This window comes from Halichoeres trimaculatus, unplaced genomic scaffold (assembly GCF_033239565.1).
Source record: "Halichoeres trimaculatus isolate MK-OKI-2021-1 unplaced genomic scaffold, fHalTri1.1 fHalTri1_scaffold_5, whole genome shotgun sequence".
NCBI classification, from domain to species: Eukaryota; Metazoa; Chordata; class Actinopteri; order Labriformes; family Labridae; genus Halichoeres; species Halichoeres trimaculatus.
Window position 1 is genome coordinate 35,378,983 of NW_027437183.1, and position 16,514 is coordinate 35,395,496.

Consider the following 16,514-nt stretch of genomic DNA (forward strand, 5'->3'; position numbering starts at 1 on the left):
CCAAGGGGATATCTTTATTAACCCAAATATACTGATGCTGAAATTCATCAGATGGAGTTAGAACGGGTAGAAAAAGCTGCAACGCTGGCCTCCTCATCAGTTGAAAGGTCTTGCAACTGTGGCATGATGAGGTTCCATTCGTAGCAGCAGTAGCGCTCCACCTCTGTTGGCATGACTTCACACTTCTGTCAAGTGAACCCCCATTTGTCTGTCACCCTCTATTTCACGGCTCCAGCTGTGGCCCCAGGAGCGACATGACTGTGATCGTCTCTCTAGATCCATCTGACAAATTTCAGCATCAGTATATTTGGGTTCATAAAGATATCCCCTTGGCTCTGTGCTAAATGTAATGTCATCTTCATCAGTGTCGTAGTCAGACATGTTATCGTTAACTTTTTTAAGTTGTAATGACAGTGACGACGCGCGCTGGTCAGCTGGATGCACCGTGCAGCGCAGTGATATGCACCAGAAAGTAGTGCCAAGCGATAACGGAGTCTGACTTTTTTTCTGTTTGCAGTTTTGTGATGCAAATTTATCACTCTTTTGAACACTAATTGTTTTGAGAGGAAAAACGCTTTATTTTCGTGACCCCAGCCATGTTGCCGGACTACTTTTGTCTGGACCAAAACTGCACCAGATCCCGGGTCACAGGACGCTGACAGGGGTAAGACAGCACTGATGTTCGTAAATACAGATGAGGATACCATACAGGTTCATGTCAAAAAGCCTGAGCTACCCCTTTAAATTACAAAACCATTATAATTATGATTTTTTGGTATATCAATTCATAACAAAATTAAGTAAAGGTATAGAGATAGAAGGTTTCTGCCTTACAGCAATGAAGTCCAGCACTACAGCATAACATCTCCATCAATGGGAAAATCTAGGCTTGAGCTATCAATTTGGTGAAGAATCTGGTTATTATGCAAAAGTGTTTAAGTATTTTATGAGCTGCAACACTTGATACAACTTATTGACCTAAGCTCATTTGTCAAAAGACTAGTACTTTCTTTTTTCCTCTTTCTTTCTTTCTTTCTTTTTTATTTTTTTACTAAAACTAGACTAAAATCTTTTTGAGTTTTAAACTGGACTAACACTATGATATATAGAAATGATTACAATGTGACAAAAACAAATGCACATTTTTCCTCAAAAAAACTCAAACTGGGACGACTGCCAAATACAACAGTGGTGGAGCACAGTTACATTTTTGTTTTACATCAAGAACCTGTAAATCTAAAAGAGGTAATGCAAGATTTGACCCATGAATACAAATCAAGTGTGAGAAAACAGAAAAACATGCTACAGGATGATGAATTATGTAATAAATTTAAAAACCATATGAAGAATGCTGTTGAAAAAATGGTGAAAGTGGTGATGAAAAATGAAAGCAGTGGGGGAAAGAGAAAGTCCCTTTGAATAAACGACGTACATGTCATTCGTCCACTCTGTGACCTCCACTTTCTTGTCATCAAACATCAAATGTTGACACGTCAGCACAGCTCTGCACGGACCTGCAGCGTGCCTTCATTTCTTGCAGATGCGAGAAGCACGCTATGCACCATGTGGAACAAAAGGCAGATGTTTGATCTGCCTCCACTTTAAACTATGGATTAACCCAATAAATATCTGAGAGGAGTGAGTCAAAAATGAGCCGAGACTGAGCCCAGGAGCAGCCAGCCTGGATGTCAATACTGGAAACACGGCTCATTTTTTAAAGAGCACTTAGGCTTATTACCACAGCTGAGCGAGGTACATAAAACTGTCAGGTTTATGTTCAGTGGAGGGTGAATAATGCCACTTCTTCTCCTTTTATGGCTTTAATGAGCAGCTCCAATCCATGGTGGACCTCCTCGAGGGAACGCTTTACAGCATGGATCTGATGAAAGTCCACTCCTACATCAACAAGGTGGTGACTCAGATGAACACATTGGAGGAGGTAAGTGAAGCACTGAGCGTACCATCATCTACTTCCTCAATCAGAGGGATCAAAACATCACTGTCAGTAAACATGTTCCTGTGTTGCAGACAATCAAGACAAACCTCACGCGAGAGAATGAATTTGTTCGGGACAGTATGGTGAGCCTCACCAACCAGTTCAAGAGGTACGAGAACTACTCCAATGTGATGATGAGCATCAAGAAGGAGATCTCCAGCCTCAGCCTGCAGCTGCTGCAGAAAGACTCAGCTGAGAGCAAAGCTCAGGTTAGACACTGCATGTCCTGTGGTTTAGTATTCACACATGTTGGCAACATGTAAGACATCGTACATAACCTCCACTTCCTTATTTACCAGCAGCTACCAAGACACAGTGAGAGGGAAGGGGGTAGAAGGATTTCTTGGGCATTCTTCAGACTTTTGATTCTGATGTTTTAACGGTCGAACAGGATGAAGCTGAAACTTGTAGTTCCTGGAACTACTCTTACATGAACTAAATGGTTCCTTTGGTCCATTATTGCAAAGGTCTTTCACTGTAGAAGAAGAAGAAGAGAGGCCAACATTGTTATGTGTAACATTACAGTTAGCTTTGTTAGCAAGAAGGATATTTAGCCTGTGCTGGTTTTGATGGTGCTTTATTTCAGAGCAGATGGATTTGTCAAATAAACTCTTGAAAAAGTTACAAGGCCTTTGTAGAGGCAGAGCTGTCTCAAAATGTCTGTTCTGGCCTTTTTGAAATGAATTCAACTGACAAATTAGTGATGGATCCCTGCCTAAACTGGAACACCAGGAGCTGACAGACACACATCCACACGATCAGGCTCAAAGGAGACCATTGTTTAGGAGGTATTAAACCAAGTCCATCACAGTCTGGGGGTCATCTTATTGACAGGGGGAAGGAGGGGCTGCTCCACCAGTCAGAATCACTTAGCTTGCAGGCTCTGCCTCTCAAAGTTTTCAGAGCTCTGGAAACTCCCTGTGAACTAAATTGAGCCCCTTGCTTTACCGGGGGAAGTTCCTTTGGAGGAAAAACACCTTTTCTTTCTTTTATTCCTTTCCCTCCCTTCTTATTTTTGTCAGCTAGTTGTTTCACCTTTTATATCATTTGTTTTTTCTATTCAAGAAGTAGAACTGCTAACCTCTTAGGGATGGGTATTGTAAACTGTTTTCTGTTAAGAGTCAAGAGGAAATGGTTCAATCCATCAACATCATTAACCTTTATGCTTAACGATGCTCTCGCTGATTCTTTACATTTTCCTGGAGCTGCTGGACCTTACCTCGATTATTCAGCCCCAGCTATCTTAGTTTAGCAGATTGATAACAGATTCGCAAGAAAACTCTGATTTAAGATTTTTTACTTAAAGTTTTACAGAAGAACTGAACACACAACACATTGACCATGTTATTAATCTCTGAATGAACCAAAAAAAGCTTGATGCTAGCACATATGGAAAATTGCATTGATATGCTAGCAGTTAGCATACATCAATTTACCATCGGTTTTAAAACACAATTTAACTTTCATCACAGAAACATATTATGTAATGTGAAGTAAAGCATAGTTAGATACCTGGGGCGCATTATCAGAAGTGATTTGTGTCAGAGTCAGTGCTGTAAATTGTAAGCTAATATATTAGCATTTACATTTCACATGTGTACAGACATTGTTAATATTGAGCTATTTACAGCCTACTGTACTCCACTGTACACTGCTAATTTATGGTGCAACTACAGTAAAGTAAATGTGAAAAAGTCACAGGTAGCTTATTATGATGCATTTGGAATATTTCTAAAATTTTTGATGGACGAGTGCAAGTCGCATGTTTGATTAGAACAATCGCCGCGTTACCACCAAGCAGACCAGTTCGGATCGTCTTGGGACACATTTTGTGGCATTTCCACTGACTCATCCTGGGACAGATCCCCAAATAACTAAGACCAGCCGTCCCACTATTTGGGAGTCTTTCGTATGGGTGCCAGACTGAACTGATCCGCTCTTGGAAGGTGGAGCTAAAACACTGCAGACCTTTGATTGGTCAAAAGAATGGTCACTTACCCCGCGACAGCGGCTGCATTTCTCCTCGCAGCACACAGACTTCTCTGAAACAAAGCTTGATTGCACTATGTATCAGAGAGCTACATGACAATCACAGAGAGGACGAAATGCTGCATGTCTTCCATCTATGCTCTTTGTTTACTGTGTTCCGTTCCGTTTTTCTTCTTCACTGGATTTATTAGCGGGGTAAACTGTGTTGTGCTGCTACAGCGTCACGTTATTGTTTAACAGTTGCGGCTTTCGGCATCCGGCTTACAAGCTGCCTACCACAAGAGGGCATAGTTTGCTGTGGAAATGCAAACAGGATCAGGCTTAACTGTACCAAACAGTGCCAAACCGTACTGAACCGAACCGGAATGCTTGGTGAAAACGTGGCTAATGTGCCCACATTTTATGCTGTTCTTAGAAACTACATGCACAAATTCATTGGTCGTTTGGTTGATTCAGACTATTGAATGATAATGCTCAGCCCACAATGAGTGACACAATGTTTACATCCTGCTACCGGAAACATTGGTACAAATTTCTCTTTGTGTTTTAATTACAATCAACATGTGAACTGTTTTTTCCTTATCAATTTTTTTTTATCCATTATTTGTTGTTTTACTGTAAATTCATTTATATGGACTTACGGGTCTGGAATAGAGTATAAAGTAAAGAAGGGGTAAAGTTACTCTCTGTAAACAATACTGGAAACTCCAAATATCAAAATAGTAAAGAAAAGTTACTGCAGGCTCATGGCTGACTTCGGCATAACTACGGCAAGCTCAAGGTTCTAAACAACTCAAACTATTGCTATAACAACTTTGAGACACTAGATGGCCTATTTCAGTGTATAACACATAACAAAACAGTACAACACCGTCATGCAATGTGTGATTCACTTGTTTTTATTTATTCAGATCAGGAGATATCCAGATCCAGTGACTAATTTCATGTTTATTTACTTATAAACTCAATAAAATATTGATGGAAAACCTGTGAAGCAGACTTTTCGTATGGAGGGACTTTGTAGGAGGAATTTATAAGGGAATCCATAAAGAATCAGTTTAGTATCAATAAAATCTCATCAATACCCATTTTTATTACCTCTGGGTCTTAATACACATGATAATATTGAATTATCAAAGATTGCAACAGCTAAATTTACAGTGACTGAGCAAAGATCAGAGTGTGAATCACTACAGCCACAGCTGCAGTGGTAGAAACAGTGTTGAATTTATTATTCTGGTAGCACTAGTCATATGATTGGTATAATAGAAGTGTTTCAGCAAACACTCCGGGAACATTATCAACAGTTATTTCTTTACAAGACCAATTATAGGAATGCTGACCTAACCTAAACGTCTTTGTTTGCAGGACACTAATGATGAGAAAACCAAGGAGGCCGTAAAACTGCCCAACAAAAAGAACCCTGCTGCCAAACCTCCGCCCAAGCCTCCCAAAGAAAAGGTCGTAAAACCCAAGAAAGAGGTCGTTAAACCCGGGAAGCCGGTCAAGCCTGACCCGACAGCCAAAGCCAAGGTGGTTGGCCACCAGCCTGGCGTGGTGAGGGGCATCACGTACTATAAGGCGGCCAAGACTGATGAAGACGAGCACAAAGGAGGTGAGAGGTTTCAGAAAGCTGCATGCACCCCCATCCCTGTGCGATCATCTGTGCATGATCCACTGTGGGTGTTGAACATGATCCAAATGATTATTCCCCCACCCTAATCTGACCCCACATGACCCTTGTCTGGATCAGGATCAGCTGGGAGTTAAAGAGTCACACACAGACAGTTTCAGCCTCTTTTAGCTGGATTGAGCTTCCCAAAGGGCTGACAGGACGTTGTTGTTTCACACTGACGTGAGATGAGGCAGTGATTGTGCTGCAAACTTATCACTGCAGTGTAAAGCATTAGAAAGGAAGAGGGACTGCACAAGATCCCCCTGAAAACAAGATTTGTTCCAGTGTTGTTTTAACCACAGCTGGTCTGCTCAGCGCAGGATTGGATAACTGATGCTCAATCAGCAAACAGGAAATCCAAACCTTTTATGACAAAATACTTTGGGGTGGAATGCTGTCTCAATGGAGCGCTGCCATGTCCATGACATGCCTCAGCTTCACTCTTCACAACAATGTGTGGGGACCCTCTCCAATGCAGAGAAAACATTTCCTGACTCCTTCCAATCCTCTTTAAGTCTAGTTGAGTGAATAGGTATGCTGCGTTTGCACAGGGCACACGCACAATGCTGTCAGACCGTGTGTTCTGCCATGTATGTGACCCTCAGCGAGCCCCGCCACCCTTGTCAAATTACTGAGGCCAGTCAGCGGCATTTCCATAATCTCTGGCACAGAGCAGGATGCTGAAACCCTCATTCATCCAGGGGTACTACATCTGACAGGCCTCTCTTCAAACCTACAGGGACACATGGTTCACGGGACCTGCCCCGTGTAAGAGAAGCTCTGTGCTTAACAAGCAGCTGGGCCCATTGGTCACAGTTGTAGAAAAAGGGAAGCATCACACTTCAGAAAACTTGTAAACATGCCCTTTAAGATGCCTTAAACAAAGAGAGGATGGTTCAATTCCATACCAAAGCTGATATCGTCCTTTGAGATCCTCACTTGGATTTAAAGGGATTTAGAGGAGACTTTGATCTGTATTACAGCAAAGCAAATTGGTTCAATGTGCACCCCATCTCCACGCTGTAGGCTCCACACAGACTGGTTTACCTTAACCTGATGGATTATTCTTCCTATTTATTCTTCTATTTGGAAATTTAGGATAAATTTCAATCTATTATGAATGTAGGTTTTCAAATCCTTCTAAAATATTTCACAGATTTCTCCCACTTCTTGAAAAATATCTACATCTTATGTCGTCCAGCCCTCATCACATCCATATGTTCAGATTACATGTGTCAGGAAGACGCAGTACTTTGAGAGACTGATGTAATATCCCCACATCTGTCTGGCAGCCCAGAACATCACAGTCCGAGGAGCAGAAGGGGAGCAGGCTCTCTCTGCAGAGATCTTCAAACATGAAACCACAAAAGAAGTAGCAAGCATGAAACCAATATGGACCATTAACTAAAAAAAACGAGCAACTGTTTTCAGAAGATTCTCTGTTTGACTGAGCTATAAGATGTCACTTCCACTGAATTTTTTTTTAAAAACATGTACAGCAGTGACGTGTGTTGAGGGTCAGATTTACAGATGCACACATGACCAAAGTTTTAAGACCAGTTGAAAAATTCCACAAATTTACATTTTGCACTGTTGGGTTTTAGGAAGGTTCCAAGCAGAGCTTCAAGATGCAAAAAGAAGAAATGGAAGTGAGAAGTCATATACACACCAAGCCAAAAAAAGCCATTTGCACAGCAGAAATAAACCTATTTACAGCCTGGTTTAAAAAAACATCCCCTGTCTGAATCATTAATTTCACTATCACACACTGTATGGGGGTGAATCTTTTTCTGACATTGCAGTTTAGAGGGTATTCAGATCGCAAGCTTGCCCAATCAGAGGCACAGCTTAGCTCCCATGACTGTCAGGCACCTTACAGCTGTACGCAGAGTATGGATGGGTACCTTTAACGTTCGAAACAATATGGTACCGATACCCGGTACATGGCAATCGGTACCGGTACTCAATGGTACCAATTTTCGGTACCTTTTTTGTTCATGTGGTAAAAAAAAATCAATTTATTTATGAATAAAATATATGTTTTTTCAATTTAAGATATTAATTCTACAATATATTACCTTGCAATGCTGTGTACATACCCAGCATGGAAAATCGCCTACTCTTCCACTCCCTCACAGTCACAAGGATGCATTTAGGTACCTAAACATGGTACCTTTTGATTTTATGTGAATCGGTATCCGGTACTTTTGAGAGAATTCGGTCGGTACCTATAAAAGTACCTGATCCGGTACCCAACCCGAACGCAGAGCCCATCAGTCATTTTCAAAATGGCCTCACCAGCTGATATGCTTCAAAAATCTATTTTGGAAACAGACCGGTGACATCAGGGAGACTACATTAATCAATTACACAGTCTAAGACTGCAGCTAGGGCTGCACGGTGGCGAAATGGTTAGCGCTGCAGCCTCACAGCAAGAAGGTCACCGGTTCAATTCCCAGCCGGTGAGCGTCCCCCCCCCCCCCCCAGCCGTCTTCGGCCAGAACTGTTGCTCGCTGTCGGGGGGGTTGCTGTGGGTCTATGAAGGACGGGTTCAGCCCAACGATGGCCGATGCTGCCCGACGGCTGCCGCTGTCGGGGTGTTGCTATCACCGTCAGCGGCAGCCATCGTCGTTGATGGCCATACCGGCCCACTGAGGCAGTGGCCCACCGAGAAACCTCCTGGTGTACCCGATGGCCAGTCCGCCCTTGTCTGTCTCTGTGTCAGCCCTGCCACTGACCAGTGACACCCAGTCCAGGGTGTACCCTACCTCTTAAGGATAAGTGGTTCATAAAATAAATGAATGAAGACTACAGCTCAACAATCTGAGCAGGTTCAAATAGAGAAAGTCTTTCAGCTTTTGCCTTCAGGTTATGGTAAAGAGAATACCTGACAGAGAATGACATTGAATCCACATTTTTTAAAAGCATTTTGGCTTTTAAAGGCTGTAGTCTTAAACATTTGACCAGCTGATAACAGACTATGGCTACTTACCTTTAATTCTCGTTTCAAATTAATTACTTACTCATTTTTTTGTCTCACTTTAATTTTCTTTTTTTTTTGCATTTTAAAGCTCTACCTAGAACTTTCTTAGGATCCAACAGTGCAAAATGTAAACTTGTGTAATTTTTCAACTGGTCTTAAAATTTTGATCAGGTGTGTATACGAAAGGGTATCACCAACCAGAAACAGTGGGTTCATGTGAGCTCCCATCAGTGCAGGAGAGTCCTGTCTGCCTCACCTTTAGCCTTTAATGGAAGTTTTATGTCCAATCAGCAGTTTGTCACACCCACACAGGGTGTCCATCAAGTCTCTTTACAATTTCAAAAACTTCCAACAAAAGTAAATGAACAAATATGCGTATATTCTTACAAATGATAACTATATATCAAATACTTTTTTAAAACTAGTTAAATATGAAAACTATTAAAAATGTTATGGGAGAACAATGTATGGCTTGTCTTACATGACTAATGTTTTCCTCAGATGCTACCTTTATCCAACTCTGTCAACATAAATTTCTTGTGCCATGCATGAATTGACGGACGTGATGGTGGATCTCTACCGTACCTCTACATAGTTCTGGAGTTTTGTTGAGTCTATGTATATTATTTTGTTTCAATAAACCATGACACACATTGTGCCTTTTCTTGAGGGAGCACCTCTTTTTAGGCCTTTGTTTGACGATACCTCTTAACAGGATACCTGAAGTAGACAAAAATGAATGAGAACTACTGAGTACATCAAACAAATTCTCATTAAGATGTCATTTTTAAAAAAATGTATAGAGACTTTATGGACACACATTTTATCAAAATTTACCAGACTTTGAAAAGACAGGGAGAAAAATTAAAGTGTCTGGACACATTATACTGACGACATACAGCCACAACAAACTGACTTAAAAAAATTATCAAAACCATAAGAATCAAACAGGGAATTTATAGCACAGACCAGTGGACATTAAAATTTATTTTGTGTTATCTTGATGGGGTTCTGCCTTTCCTAACCACATGTCCCTGATCTACAGAGACAGCTGAAAAGGTGTTCAAAAACAAGCAATGTTTAAAAAGGTTCAAAAAACAGTGTAATGACAGACTCCACACACTCATCTTGAACACACTGTTCTAACAAAGCTGGATCCAATCTGATGTAGCAGTTGTATTTTTCATGGAAATTAGCGCATGAATTAGCTTCACATTTTATAATTCTTCTTCTCCTCCCAGACCAGCTGGCAAAATCCTACACAGTCCATCACATCACAGAGAAGCACTCAGAGGACGGAGGAGCTGAAATGGTCCTTGAGGCCATGGACGCCACAGTGGCTGAACCCGTTGTCACCACCGAAGTCCCGCCCACTACCACCTCCACTACACCTGGTACCACCACAACTGCCACCACCACAACTGCACCTGCTCCTGTCACCACACAGAGTACGTCAGCACCTGAAAGGCCAGCTCCAACCATTGTGCTGGTGCTGGACAACTCCAACAACAACAGTCGGCCCACTCTGCACCGAGCAGGTACGTGCTGAATACCGCGCCATGAATGAGCCCTGTGTGAGTTACAGGCTGTGACCACCATGGTGGAAAAACAGAAAAAGCCCGAAGCCAAAGAATTTCTGAGTGTGAAATTGAGTTGAAGTGATCTCTCATGGACATTTATGGTAATCTTTCTGCCTGTTTCTTCCAGGGAAGATCCTCAATTGTGAGGGGACTCTGGCTTCCATTGAGCAGCCTGAGAAGCAGCACAGTTATGGGCGCAACGAGGGAGCCTGGATGAAGGATCCTCTGGCTAAAGACTCCAAGATCTACGTCACCAACTACTATTATGGCAATAATTTGGTGGAGTTCCGCAACTTGGACAACTTCAAGCAAGGTGGGCTTCGACTATGTCTGTATACATTCGGGCCTCGTCTCAAGCCTTATTGCTGTGTCAAAGAAGCTTATCAGCAACACTTTTGGCAGCACACGTGCAAAGTGAACTGTGCCACATGTGCAAAAGTAAAGGCTTCAAGTTAATCTAACCCCAGCTCTTCCCCTTTGAATAAAACAGACGTGTGAAATGGTGGTTTAGCTTAAAGAGGAGGTATAACATGGATATAAAGTTACAATGCTCGATATCAAACCTCTTCACATTCACAAGTTAAAAAAAATGCCTAAATCTGTCTGTACACCGCTCTAAAACCTGTTATGTAAAAGCATAAGATATTCCCAAGATCTTCTCCAGACTTGCTAAAATGATGATGTCATTACATAAGGATTTACCCACTGGTTTATGGCACCTCGTTTATTGGTGTCTGTCACCAAACAGCATGGGGCAGTGTATTGCACACTCACATCTACCACAGTTCTGAGTTAGAGTAGAAGGAGTTTTTTTCTAAACTGTTTACAGCATTTTTTTTTCACCAGTTACTCTTCTCTGCCAGGTTTGGCCAGTTGTCATGGTGATGGCTTTGAGGAATCATAAAAAATGGCAGTATTTTGTGTACTTTGGACACCAGGAACTCCTGAACATTCGTGCATCTCCGTGCGAAAGTTAGAAATTTTCAGATGTGTGCGACACAGAAACTTTCCGCTTGAAAAGGACCGCCGTGAGGCAGCCAAATAACACCATGAGTCCATACGAAGCAGCACAGACCTCGTGGACAGATCAAGCATACACCAAGCTTAAAACACCAAAGTGTACCCATAGCTCTGCACAATAGCTCTTTGATCTTGATTTTCAGTATGAATATGGACCCTGAAAGCAGGGCCTCACAATCCGTCTGACTTTTTGGGTTTTAAGCAGGAGGTGTCAGAAAAGTTACCACAGGGATAACTGACTTGGAGCGGCCAAGCGTTCATAGCGACGTCGCTCCTTCGATGTCGGCTCTTCCTATCATTGTGAAGCAGAACTCACCAAGCGTTGGATTCTTCACTAGAGGCTAAATCCTGTGGGTCATGGGAGCAGATGAGAGCAGGAACCAATCAGAAAGATAAAACATAATATAATATGTGACACGTGCAGCAGTTTTGTAGTTTGTTTCTAATGAGCCTACACTGTAATGCAAGTGAAAAGAACTACATTTCCCAGAAGCCAACAGCACTCTGGCCACTGTTTTCCTCTGGAATTCAATAAGGAACAGCAATGGAGAAAGTAAACACTGGTGTAGAATCCAATGTACCAAAAACTGACAAATGCAAAGTAAGAAATAAGGACTGATCTATTAAACTTACAGAGCTGGACAGCTCTCCTAATTATTACAGTTTTTTTTTTTATATATTTAAAGCATCAAAGTATTGTCAGTGCTCAACTGTATCAGTTGCTCAATGAATTAGTAAAATGAAACTTCATATGTTTGGTTTTGTTACACAAAGGTAGGCCTTTTTGTTTGGATTGAGGCAATAAATGGCTCCTAATATTATGATGGATTAACTGTATACCTGTTGCCATATCCTTTGAAATAAAACTGCATAACACGAATTAATCTAAAAAAGAATAGAGAGAAAATCAAATCAAATTCAATGTATTGCCGAAAAACCTAAGAGAAGGGGGAAAAAAAGAGCGGCACAGGAGTGGGAGTCATTTTACCTGGTATGGGACCAGACAAGTAAAAATCCACTCCTGTGCCCCTCTCTACTCTGCACCTGGCAGTCCTCCAGAGGACTGGGGGTTTGTGAAGTGGGGAGCCTTGAAAAGACATCGAATAAAACAAATAGTGCGTCCCAAATCGCATACTTCCATACTCAAATACTCAAAATTTTGAGTATACTGCGTCAAAATGAAAAACAGTATGCATAGTTTTCGAAAAATGAGTATGCAAAAGTACCAGGATGATGTACTCAAATCGGCCCGGATTTTGAGTATGCAGCTTTGGACACTTAACGCACTCATTTCATCCTCTGGCAGCATGTATAAATGTAAGTTATTGATGTTGTTTTTTACACGTGTTTCCACCAAGCACCATCAGCTGTTGACGTTGTGTATGTGGTGTAACTTGTTTTTGTTTGTTTTGTTCTGCGAATGATAGGCTATGCCAGTGTTTCTCAAATCTGGTCCTGGGGACCCCCTGCCCTGCATGTTTTAGATGTTACCTGACTCCAACACACCTGATTCAAATGATCAGCTCGTCATCAAGCTCTGCTCGAGCCTGATAACGAGCCATTCATTTGAATCAGGTGTGCTGGAGTGAGGTAACATCTAAAACGTGCAGGGCGGGGGGTCCCCAGGACCAGGATTGAGAAACACTGGACTATGCTAATGCTAGTTGAGCTAACAGCTATCTCAAATGCCAAAGCTCATTGGGCTAACAGTTACCGGGGCCCTAGCATTACCCGGTGAACCAGGTAAATATAATAACAAGCGGGTTAGACCCTGCACAGTGAATACATGACCAGAAGCACCACTCAGACATTTAATTTGTGGATGTATTTTAACTGCCACAGTGCCCCGGTAGCTCTCTTGGTAGCTTCAGTCAGCTGCACCGACCCCCATTAATAAATTCTACACCGCTGATCGTGTTATTAGCTGTGTTTAATATACTACTGAAAAGGCTTTGAAAATTTGCTGGCAAATAGTGGCGGTGTTTGGCGGAAACGCGCTGGAAGCCGGTCACAATTAGACGTAGAAGAAGAAGAGGTCGACATCATGTCATCATTCCCGGTAAGTACGGCGCTCGGCAGTATGCGATTTGGGACAGCACTACACCCTCAAAATTTGCGCACTGAGCTAGTGAGTATGTAGTATGCTTAGTACACTCAATTTGAAAATTTTGAGTACACAGTATGGGAGTATGCGATTTGGGACACACTAACAGTGTCAGTCTGGAGAAACTTGTGTTGGGAGTCTGAGGATGACTAGCTCAAGTACTAGTTGTGGAAGTATCAGCCTGCACTGAAAAAAGAAAACAGTTGGACCAACTTAAAAAGCCATGGCCACAGGCTTTCTGTGCTCCACGTAGCATGGACCTGCTGTCTGTGCCCTGTGGCATGGACCGTGTACCTTTGAGTGTGTTTAATGTTTTAAATGTTAATAAATGAGATGTGTTGATGGGCTAAAATTTTGATCAGAAATGACAAACTGGGTATTGTCTTCAGTAAAATTACCATTACTGAGAGAGTATTTTCATTGGAGCCCTCACTGCCATAGAGCACAGGCAGCCAGGCAGCCTATGCCGTGGAGCCCAGCCAGGTAGCCAGCCAGCGCAGTGTACCACAGACAGCCAGCTGGTCCATGCAATGGAGCACAGACACACTGGCCCTGCGTGGTATCTTAATCTGCATCAAGGGCTCATATCCACAGCGTTCCCTCCTCATCCAAGGTTCTTCCTTTTGGGTTTTGCAGATTATTGAGGTGAAACAACTTAAAACTTTAAGTTGGATTGATACATATTGTTGATTTGAGAAGAACTGAAATATTTAGTTCATTTGACCTATTAAGTTGTGTTAAATGAACTTGTTAATTTCATTTCAATGAACTTAATTTATTCAGGTGTGACCAAATGAAGGATTTGATTTAAGTTGGTCCAACTACTTCTCTTTTTAGTTGTAGCAACGCAGAATTTCAAGTTGATATGTTCCACAAAAATACATCGGAAACCTTGACTTAAAAATATTGAGTTGGGTTGACTGAAAAAAATACATCACTTCAAAAGATTGAAGATTCCCTTTTTACAGTGTGAGTCCTTGCCAGTCAAGTCCCCTTGAGCAATGCACTGAACCCCAAATACTTTGGGCCTATAACGACATTCAGGACCTATAAGATCATATCTCTCCATTAATACACACCTGGGTATTATAAAAGTTTGTATTTGATATATCTATCTGAGCAGATGTGGTCCTCTCAACTTTTGAATTGAAACTTGCACCTGTCCTCCATCTTTTAACCATGAACATTGTGATGATCACTGCGTTTCTGTTTGTTTCTGGCCTGCCTCTGTTTTACTGATAAAGCCATGTGTTTTCTCTAATAACATCACTGACATTGATTCATGCTGATTGTCCAATGAGCTCTGTGAGACTGATGAGATCTGAGGAATGTAGGCTTTGGGTTGTTTCGCGGCTCCAGTGGGTGGGAAAATCAACTCCTTCTTCATCCAAATCAACGGAGGAATAGGATTACACCCTCTCAGAGAGTCAAGATGATCTCCTCACAGGACTCGGCTTGTTGATCTAGATGTGTTTGGACAATGGGCTTTCTAAATGCACTTACATGTGAGGTATCCTACAGTGTGGTGAGCTCACAGCTGCGTGCGGATGACTTGGTATTTGGAGTTGCAGTGGTGCCTGCTGTGCCCTGACATGTGCTCTGGCCTCTCCTTTGAACTGGGCACAGTGGAGAGGGATTAAGAGTGTGGGCCGGACTTATGGGGATGGAGAGGGGCTGTTCTGCAGCCCGTTGTTTTTGTCCTTCACTGGGCTTTCCTTTTATTATCATTACCTAAATCGCACTTCCTGAAGGTTGGAAGGTTAGGATAGCAGATAGGATGTGATTAGAAAGTGACACCTACAGTACACAACGTGTTTGCTCAGGAGTGAAGTGCTGAAAAAACTGTGTCACTCTCACATGAAGCCAGTGTGTACACAGTCTGGCTTTGTGAAAACATTGTCATTGGCTCTTTGAAGGGCTAATATCAGCAGAGCACACACACTGCCTGTTTTATCCAGCTCGTAATAACCAAAGATACTATACAGATAAGGATGACAGCACAGGAGGAGGGTCTGCAACATCACAGAGGTACTTTGTGCTGTAGGATCCTCAAGCCGATTAAATTTGTCGAAATAAATGTACACAAGTTTTAGCCCCAATACTTTGTGTCTTCCTACAAGTTCAAGTCCAATTCAAGTATAACAGCAGTGTCAAGTCTCAGAGTTTCTGTAAAAATGTAAATCTGTGTTTTCGATGTGGGATAAAGCAAAGACAAGTCTCCTCTGTTGCAGATAGACGTCACTTAAGCTCAAAACGTTCAGCGGTGAAATGCTTACATGTGGTTTGCTTACTGACTGACACTCACTTTTTTTCAGTTGTTGTCCGGCTGTCTTACTGTTTTTTTCTTCAAGTTTCAAGCTGTTGAAAACTTTTCCCTTCAGAGCAGAATATCAGCCCTCTTTTTAACAGATGACTTGCCAGCTACATTATTGGAATGAAAGTGTGAGTGAACTTGGCACACTTATGATGGTTGGTAGTATTCTGCTTTTCCCATATTGTAAACATTGCTTACAAATATGGATATAAAAATTCTCGGCCAAAACTGAAAACCAAAACCAAAAGAAATTATGTACTGATTATTATACAGAGAGCAGTAGAGAATTGTGAACACATGACCATGTAGAGACAGAAATGACATCCCTTCAGGTAAATAAGATAAATATCAGAAGGCTATGTGGTCAGAACAACGTTTAGAGCTGATCTTGACCTGGGTGATAAAATGATAAAGATGTTTATCGTTGAATAACTCTTTGATAGAAATATGAGACATGGTTGATAGAATTTCAATAGCATTCATTTGTTCATGTTTTGACAGATGTATGATGAGCCAATCATGTCTGGGGGGAGATGCAAATATAATCATCTAACACTAGCAGAGTGATTTATCAGACCTGAAACTAGAATTAGTCACTGTTTTCCATCACCAAGTGGTTCAATTTGGTTTGTCTGGGCACAGCACGCGTTTTATGGGTGTTTCCACTGACTAATCTTGGGACAAACCCCCAAATAACTGAGATGGGCCCACTTTTTGGGACCCTTTTGTAGGGGAGCCAGACTTAACCGATCCGATCCCTGAAGGTGGAGCTAGAAACGCTGCAGACCGTTGATTGGTCAAAAGAATCGTCACAAGCAGCTGTATTTCTCCTGGCAGTGCACAGCCTACTCGG

General features: G+C 41.9%; 1 protein-coding gene across 1 annotated transcript in view; it reads left to right on the top strand.

Moving 5' to 3' along the window:
- Positions 1-16,514, top strand: part of LOC141790958 (olfactomedin-like protein 2A) — a 49,781-nt gene that overhangs the window by 26,753 nt on the left and 6,514 nt on the right. Inside the window, exons 3-7 of the mRNA XM_074671125.1 lie at positions 1,832-1,939; positions 2,029-2,205; positions 5,354-5,600; positions 9,885-10,181; positions 10,351-10,536. Of these exons, the coding sequence (XP_074527226.1) occupies positions 1,832-1,939; positions 2,029-2,205; positions 5,354-5,600; positions 9,885-10,181; positions 10,351-10,536 (1,015 nt within the window). The remainder of the gene's footprint in view (positions 1-1,831; positions 1,940-2,028; positions 2,206-5,353; positions 5,601-9,884; positions 10,182-10,350; positions 10,537-16,514) is intronic.